The sequence below is a fragment of the Fragaria vesca genome, linkage group LG7, assembly GCF_000184155.1.
Source record: "Fragaria vesca subsp. vesca linkage group LG7, FraVesHawaii_1.0, whole genome shotgun sequence".
Taxonomy (NCBI): Eukaryota; Viridiplantae; Streptophyta; class Magnoliopsida; order Rosales; family Rosaceae; genus Fragaria; species Fragaria vesca.
This window is the reverse complement of record NC_020497.1, coordinates 13,564,567-13,573,947: the sequence shown is the minus strand read 5'-3', so window position 1 is coordinate 13,573,947 and position 9,381 is coordinate 13,564,567. Positions and strand designations below refer to the sequence as shown.

At 35.0% G+C, this 9,381-nt stretch overlaps 2 protein-coding genes across 2 annotated transcripts in view; both read right to left on the bottom strand.

Moving 5' to 3' along the window:
• Positions 1 to 6,092, bottom strand: part of LOC101309388 (probable purine permease 11-like) — an 8,975-nt gene extending 2,883 nt beyond the window's left edge. The window contains exons 1-3 of the mRNA XM_004307223.1: positions 5,771 to 6,092; positions 4,832 to 4,902; positions 3,280 to 3,368 (exon numbers count right to left, since the gene is read on the bottom strand). Of these exons, the coding sequence (XP_004307271.1) occupies positions 3,280 to 3,368; positions 4,832 to 4,902; positions 5,771 to 5,887 (277 nt within the window). The 5' untranslated portion in view covers positions 5,888 to 6,092. The remainder of the gene's footprint in view (positions 1 to 3,279; positions 3,369 to 4,831; positions 4,903 to 5,770) is intronic.
• Positions 988 to 2,176, bottom strand: LOC101309672 (ras-related protein RABH1b-like). Its single transcript, XM_004307224.1, has 2 exons — positions 2,080 to 2,176; positions 988 to 1,667 (listed from the first exon to the last, which is right to left on the bottom strand). Exons 1-2 carry the CDS (start codon positions 2,128 to 2,130, stop codon positions 1,521 to 1,523), a joined length of 198 nt encoding a protein of 65 aa, XP_004307272.1. The 5' UTR covers positions 2,131 to 2,176; the 3' UTR covers positions 988 to 1,520.
• Positions 6,093 to 9,381: the final 3,289 nt, after the last annotated feature.

Below are 9,381 nucleotides of genomic sequence, written 5' to 3'. Positions count from 1 at the left end.
AATTAATTTTTTTTTAAATACGAAATACAATTATATAAAAGTATGAAAATTAAAATCAAATACCAAAATAATAAGTTTCATACTTCAATCCAATAAAAATAAATACAAGTCTTGGTTAAAACATAACAATACCGGTAAATTTCATTAAGAGAATAAAAATATATAATAAAAAGGAAGGTTCATTAAATGTTTATTAAGAGAATTACAAATTTTTTTACATAAATATTTATTTATAAATTATATATAAATATATATAATAATAAATTATATAATTATATATAATAATATTTTCATCCTTAATGGGTGGGGATGGGGACGAATATCAAAATACCATACCCGCCCCGTACCCGATTTAAGAATCCGAATACTAAGGATCCCCATCCCCGTTACCCGTTTATACCCGTATATCTTCCCCGTTAGGGTCGAATACCCGTGGGTACCCTACCCGCTGGGGATTATTGCCATCCCTAGATGGATTTTTGCTCCATGGATACACAGAATCTTTGATACATAGCTGGTAGAGGTGTAGATACACCATATCATCATGTAGATTGTTTTACATTAATACATATGTATAGCTGTTTTAGTATATAAATAGCTAAAATTGCGTCTTGTTTTTTACCCATCGTGTATCCGTATTTTTTTTCTCATCACAATTACCTTTTATTCATTTTCCGCTCATACGTTATTTCCTTTTATTCATACATGATTCCTTTTATTCATTTTTCATCTATTTAACAAAATCGAAATCCATTAACACAACGATCAAATCAAACAAATAAAAACATTTTTCCATACAAACGTTATTTCCTTGGATTCATACGCTATTTCCTTACTAGAAAATGGAAATTTTTCAAAATCCACTTGTTCGTGAGTTTGACAGGCACGTACCGCCACAAGCACAAACCACAATAAATTTGGTGCACTGCGTTGAGTGGACAAATCATAATTGTTAAACAACCATACGTTGAAATTTTTTGAAATTATCTTCCTACAACTCGTTATCGCGAGTTTAATCGCAGATTCAGAATAAGCGCCACAATAATAGAGAAGGTTTTCTCTATAAAAATAGTAAAAACCAGTTGTCTCAGATATTCAAGTTGTAATGAATCAATGAATCAAATTCAGATCCCTTGACTTCTGGTACAATAATCTCTTGATTTACCACTACTGCCAAAGTGGACACTTATGCACTGTGATATCCCAATCAATATCGAAGACAGAAAATTGTAACTCAAACTGCTGGAATAGGGATAGACTAGCGTTTCAGACACTGCGGACATAAATTACAATCATATAAAGAGGTGTCTTCTATTACTTTTAACTTAAGATCTGTAAGTCTCTGGTATTCTAAACAGTGCAAATATCGTAAAACAATCAACCAAACACAATACTCCTCCAAAGCTACAAAAAGGCGGAACTCAGAACTGGGGCAACTAAGCTTTACAAAGAGCTGGATCACCAAAGCACATAAGAATGGTGCGAAAAAGTGGAGTTTGAAACCCATGTAATTCAAGGATCTAGCATGCGCACCCTCCGGACTGTCCCTGTGACTGTGAAGCATTTGGATTGGAGGACTTGAGGTTTACATCAACCATATCCTCTTGCTTTGTAGAAGAAAGTGTCTCCATTCCAGGTAGGGCTGCTGCAATCTTCCGAAAGAGTGCCTGGAATGCGATTAAATTTTAAGTTAAAAGTGAAAGATTACCCAACAACAAACAAAGATAATAACAAGCTAACATTTTGGTTGAGCCAAAATCTTTATCTTTTATTTATGAAATGAAGATGCAGTGTATCGTTTACTTAAATCTGAGCCTACTCAAATTCTAGATTATGCTTTGCATCACTGAAAGAAAACACCCAATAAGTCATAGATTAAATTGATTCGGACCATGAGAAGAAAAAAGAAAACATTTGAGTCTTCATGTCAATCGTATCTTGACACCTAATGACCTAAATAGCAACAAAGGAGAAACTCATTACTGAGAAACCTGTTCCCTTTGCCAAAAGCAGTATTGTGATTTGCTCCAGAGGCCCTACCCAACATAATCACATGCATTAAAGATACATGTTGCTTACCTTGATATTGAAACCAGCCTTGGCACTGGTTTCGATGAACATAACATTCATTTCACGAGCTTTGGCTTCTCCTTCCTCTATTGAAACTTGCCTGTCATTTATTAACAACATGCATAAAATAAGAGTTCAGAAGAGGCAAGACAAATCAGATGTGAAATGCTAGCCTAATGGACATTGAGATACTTCCTTTGTATCCATCTAGAATACTAAAACTTTGATCGCCACACGTGTTTAATGAATATGCTTGCGCACATGGTCAAAACCATATTGTTTTCTCAGATAGGTGAGGCATTATATGCATTTAACACTATGGAAAAGTTTCAATAGAACAGAGCATTTGCCTAGAGTTTATTTGACTGACGGAGCTTATACTATTCTCCAAAATATACTAATAGTGCATTAATATTCAAGCATTCTCTCTAGGGGCTTGGGTTTTAATCTATTTAAAAGATTGGTGTAGTGCTTTCAGGAAAAAGTGCATAAATTAGACTACATAACCCTTTGATACCTTTGATACACTATATATTCCATGATAGCATCGCATTCACATAAGAGTATCCAATAGGACACCGTTAATGGTGAGAACGCTAGTCATCACGTATATAGTACAAAATACTGTTCGTTGTACAACAACACTAATCTAAATAGGAGAATGAATCATGCTCCAAAGCACTCCACCCACAGGAAAACAACAGCTTAAGTAATCAAGCTCAGACACATTGGAAAAGCAAACTTTTGCCAAAGTATGCAATTGAAAAGCAAAAGAGCAGTAGAAGACGAGAAATCAACTTTCTTCTAACCTGGTGCAAAGGACAAAGCAAATCATTACCTTTTATCTACAAGATCTGTTTTGTTTCCAACAAGTACAATGATGACATCACTTCCCCGCTCAGTGCGAACCTCTTCAATCCACTTGGAAGTGTTTAGGAATGACTGCCTGCCTATATCATAAGAATGAACCAAAAATAATCGGTAAAATTTGTCAACCATCGAATATAAACCAATGACTCAATAAGAAATAAAATAAACTTCAAGATCAACCAGTTACTTTTGACAATCTATATTGAAGCCAAAACAACTTCTTCAAATGACATTGAAAGTAAACCAGACTTTGAAAATAACTTTTAGGTTTCAATAAATTATAGAGAGAGAGAGAGAGAGAGAGAGAGAGAGAGAGAGAGAGAGAGAGAGAGATCATACTGGCAACATCATATACAATGACCGCCACAGAGGAATCCCGGATATAACTTGGAATCAGACTCCTGAATCTTTCCTGCCCAGCAGTATCCCTGTTTACAATTCCAAGATTTATGTTTCAAACAAGATATAGAAATGCCAATCTTGTGACATGGATAACTTAAGTAAGAATTAAGAAGCCATGCTAAGAACCAAGAAACTAAACAAAAATGACATCAAAGTAACAACAAAATAAAGTTTGCTTCATGAGATTGGAAGCCGAAATCAGATCCTTGAAAGAAGACAGAAATCATATTCGCCAAAATATTATGAAAAGCATCAGAATACATTATTCTTTACTGAAAATTAGTATTATGTTATTATTTGATTGTTCCTATTGAAAGTCAAAGGTAGTACAGTGTACTTGTGAGCCTGCAGCCCACAATTTTCTTGGACTAAGATTACTAATTAGCTGTCCAAATTTTCTTTGGTCAGTTTTTCAATATTTTCAAAAAGTGTCTATGTCAACAGTCCTAGCAGAAAAAAAAAAGACAAAAAAAAAAAACACTATATTTCTCTTTCATCCTACTTGGGGAAACTTAATATATGAAGTAGGTTAGTTTATTAGAGCCAAGCGCACACCAGATCCATTTCACTCCCTACTATTCATGTCCACCTTCTGAAATTGTAATTCTTTGCCAGGGTTAATTACACATCCTAGACCTCACCACAACCGAAATTGTAAAAAGTTTCTTAACATGTCTAGATGATTGTCCCAGCCTTAATTGAATAATTGGTTTATTACCAGGTAGTAGATTTCTAGCATATTCAAGAAGCATTTCCGATCCTGAATGTTTCGCTATCAAGAAGAAGAGATAAACAAATAGAAAAGATTCTCATGTAAATAAAACAGGACCAACCGGACAATAATGGTCACGCCTGACAAGATAATGGCAATATACCTAAGGGTTCTACACATATGCCCATTCTCAAGCATTTCGGAAGCTTCTTATTCCACTATAATGAAAGCACCTTTCTATTATTGATAATAATGCATACCAATAAGACACCAGATACAATGCAAATAACCCTTGGGTTTTCCCATCCAAGATACAAAAGTGCTGAAAATTTAAGTAACTATTATAAGCAGCCTTCACCACAAGAAACTATAAAGAGAAAATAAGATAGAACAACTGCATCCAAACTTGAAAATACCGATGAATCAAAACCTTAGTTTCATCAAAGGAAGAAACTATTTATATAATTATATTAGAAAACAGTTCATACTTCAATTAAATGTTGATAAAAGAAAACTACAAGTACTTCATGTGCTTAAATTAGAACTTCCATTTCTGAGAGTGTGACTTCTAAAAGACAACATTTTGTATATAAGCAACCTAGAAACCCAGTCATTAAGTCCTCACAAATTAATTTCACATGACAGAATGAAAATGCGAGAGGAAGCTTATGTAAATAAGAACTCTAACTCTATATGATGAAAAGTAGGCGACATGCCATCAAGAGTACTAACTACATATGGTAATTAGTAATTACACAGAGAAGGGTAAAGACTGACCAGAGCTGCAATCGAACAGTTCGATCTTCAAGGTACATTGTCTTTGACAGAAAATCAATGCCGATGGTAGCCTGATTGCCACAAAGAAGCATATGATTACTAGAAAGAAAACTTGAACTATTAACTTTAAAGCATAGGATAAGTGTTGGGAATAAATATATGTGGAGTAGCACCAATATGAACTAAACGAATGGTAGTTTAGAACTGTATATGTATGTTTTAAATAAGGACACCCTTTTACCATTCTCAGATTTAAATTACTGGCATGCTTTGTATGCATGTTATCGACCATACATAAGAAAAAAAAAAAATCTTATTTAAGGTCTTCCTCTCAGAATTTAGGCGTGTATATATCTATAACCTAGGTCCTTACCAGATCACTTCTAAAAAAGAACATGTGTGATCTATTTTCTCTACACATCTATAAATAAGAAGTTCCTTCCCACAAAGTTTCCATAAACTCTCATGCTTAGCTTGAACATGGATCCTTCTTCAAGGATCCCTAAGTTAGGGAAGGTGACACTCCCACTCTCTCCAACCCCATTTCAAACTAGATTCAGTCCGATTCTCACCGATTCAGGGGAGAGTAATACCATGATCAATTGATTATTTCGCTTTACAATCGAATTTTTGTTTAAAGCTTTTCCTATTGTTTAATGCCTTCTAATGCTAACGAAAACGCTGCACTTTCTTCTCACATGCTAAACTCTTAAGGACTAGATCGCCTCTTTTATCATCTATCATCTACACAACTCTCATTTCCTACTAAACTTAAACAAATTTCCAGTGTCTAAAACACATCCTAAACACTATCATACACCAATTCAATTTCAAAACAGCACCAAATTTCTCGTTTCTTCCTAAAGTTTGGATCATCATTCTTCAGAAAGTTCAAAAAGGCAAGCGAAAGCTGAATATCAGAGAAGAGAGTTAGAATACCTGATAGGTGTTGTCGAACTTGTCGTACATGAAGCGAGTGATGATGCTGGTTTTGCCGACGGACTGGTCGCCGAGGAAGACGAGCTTGTACTTGGCGAGAGCGGAGACGGGAGCCATGGATCTAGGTCGAGATCTCGCCGGAGATGAATCGGACAGATCGAGATCTCGGAGCCTCGGTTGGGAATTAAATTCGCTGCTTTGTTTTCTCCTCGCTGATTTCGGTTTGGGTGCGTATTTATACTATGATCTGTTTCCAGAGACGGAGACGGAGACGGAGACGGAGAGAGACCGCGTGAAATTGGTTTGAAGAGCCTTTTACACCAAAAAAAGAAGCGTGAATTTTCAACTCCAGTCGTCTTTACCGTGTTCAGTTTTCAACTACAGTGATTTTTTCTTCTTTCTATTTTTTGTTTTTGAACCCTCACGGCGAGCATTAAAGAAACAGGAAAATATATAGGGGGACGTAGTGCCTTAATCATAGATTACAGTGTATAATAGAGAAATTTCCTGTAATAATAACAGGGATCTCAATAAAAGAAATATATTTTAAAACGCACCTATTAGCAATGGTTGCATCGAAGGTAAATGACGTATTTTATAGTGATGACATAGCAAAAAGGTTGAACTCACGAAGAGCATCAGTATACAATTACAAGTTGCCTTTTCACCATGTTACCTGTTGGAATATACACCGACCACTTTGTTTCATTCTGACACTAAGAGGTGCAACCATCTAGCTAACAATTGCCACCCCATAAGACCAGCCAAGGCACTAAGAGAGTGGAAGCCGAGACACAACCCACTGATTCCTACCGTACATCAATAGGGTCTTATTGGAAATAAAAACCTACATAAAAGAGAAAAATCTATAAAATATAGAAACCTACTTGAGTCATCCCACCAACAGAAGACCAAGGGTGAAAAAGCCCATGACCCAGCCCATAATCCAGAGACTTCAATCACCTCCACCATTGCTCTCCCACCGTCGACGCATGCGCGCCAACACAGCAACACGGGCAAGAATGGTCGGAGCACACGAGAACGCCGATAATGAAGCGGCAACGACGGCAAGAACCGCCCCGCTCTGTTGTTGGGATTCCACGTGAATTGATGGCATAGCGGTTGGAAACGTCTCCACCGTGGTTGCATCTCGTTCCCCCTAGGGTCGTCCATTATGGGCTGACAACAGAAGCCAACCATCCGACGACGAAGGCTGAGAGAGCCTGCCGTCGGATGGAGCCACAAAAAATGAAAGTCGACGAAGAACGACAAGCACACAAGAGTTGAACTGCTACGGGCATATAATATCGTAAACTCTATGAGTGAGAGAATCTTAGTGATATTTAGTTCTTGGTAAAAGTCGTTGAACATTTTATGGTTTTCTAATTTGTCAAATACAATTGTGTTTTACTAAACTTTCTGAATCAAACCACTTATAAACCACAACAAGTGGTTCAATATCGATGTGGGTATCACCACATAATTAAACCTTCAAGATGTGGAACCCCACGTATTAGGTTTGAGTGCTGAGTTGCTTTAGTATTATTTACTTAATCACAAATGTGGCTAGCACAACAGCTGCAATGGTTGTTGGGTTGTGTGGACCCTGGGTGAATCAACCTCTGGTCTTGCTAGTCTTTCGGATACAATTAACGATACAAAACGAGGGTGTAGAAAAAACAAATTCAAACCACATATTGTTATGTTAAACCTTTGTTACTTGCATTCATATGTTATTCTACAATTTTATATATATTATTAAAATTTGCTTGACTTAAAATTTTCAACAAACAAAAACTTTATTTGCCCAATACCGTTTTGTTTAGTGGCATAAATTTATTCTTGTAAGTGAGACTGTGAGAGGTTGTGAGTTTGACTTATAGTAGACTCATTGTAGCATATTAGTTGTTGAATTGAAATTTGTTTAGTCCTTGTGGTTTGAAGTCGACATCTGTTTAGTCCTTGTAGTTTTATTTTAATCTGAATAGTCCTTAAAGTCACAATTTTTCATCCAAATAGTCCTTATGATTTTATTTTAATTTGAATAGTCCTTCACGTCATGATTTTTCATCCAAATAGTCCTTATGGCCTTTAACTGAGATTTTCTCAGTTGAATCTCAGTTAAAGGCCATAAGGACTATTTGGATGAAAAATCATGACTTTAAAGACTATTCAGATTAAAATAAAACTATAAGGACTAAATAGATGTTGACTTCAAACCATAAGGACTATACAATATTTTACCCTTAGTTGTTTATTTGACCGAAATAATATCCCTTATATATTTGATATACCATGTAGCGTAAGTGCATCTTACATATATGGTATGTTAGGAAAAAACATGTATGACTGGTTTGAGGTGAACTACGACACTAATATTTAACATTTGACGTTTATTTAAGTAAATGCTAGATATTAGTGTTTATTAAGATATTTTGACCATAAAATATCAAAATATTATTTCTTGTTATATACAAGGCTAATGCCTTCAACCTATTATCTAATTTTTTACTATGGTTGTTTTTTCTACACGATTGACCTATTAATTCAAGATTTATAGCACATTTTCAACTATAGCTTAAGAGGAAGTTTCATTACGATAGCTTTAGAAGGAAGTTTCATTACTTCATTCAAAACAAATTTTATTTGCATAATTCGTATTTCAAAAACATATCTACTAGATTTCATTGTTCGAAGATGTGTTATCATTCGGTATAAAATGCAAGCTAAAACTTTAGCCTTCGAAGTCTATAGCGTACCCCAAAATAAAAGTTTTTCCAATCTTATGGATTCTGCTATGAGGAAAGCTTTCTACTACAATTTTATCCCAACAAAATCTGAAGAGTTGGACGCGAAATCGGGTGCGAATTCAAATAAAAAATCATGTTGTTCTGTGGTGGAAATCAGACCATTTTCTTTGAATCTGTCACTAAAAGACCCTAATTACCCATGGGAAATCGAAAATGTTGTAACATTCTTGGAGATTGAGAAGGGTATCATTCTTTTGTCAACAAATGACACTTTAAATCACATCTTTCAGTATTGGTCATTGGACACAACTAATTTCATAGTGGCAGGTAAAACAATACATGTTGATGTATTGGATGTCACTAATACGAAAAAAATCTGGGAAGATGTACAGAGGTGATGGAATATATTTTCAAGAAGTGATTAATGATGATTCATTTGTTTTAGGATGCAAGAATATAATGATGGACCTATCTATCCATGAGGGTGATAAAATTGGTTTATTTTGGGATACTAGATTTGCATGTTTTCAATTTAGGTTGATGAGAACATTTAAGATGTCAAGTGTGTGAGAGTTTGGTTGTCTTGGGTTATGTAGGTCCTCTTCTCCATGCCAGTTGAAGTTTATTTGAGATTTCACAAAGTGATTTCCATCATTGTAATCTTATTGATTAATGAATTTTGTTCTAATCTTAAATAAAGGTCAAGTGTGTGAGATTTCTTTTAATTTTATTTCGTCTATTGTTGTAACAATCATGCCATTTCTTATTGAGCTTAATGAATTTGAATTTTTTTTCTTTTATCTTCTTGAGTTTATGATGTTGTTTATCAGTAAGTAAGATGCTTAATTTTCAGCTTTAAAT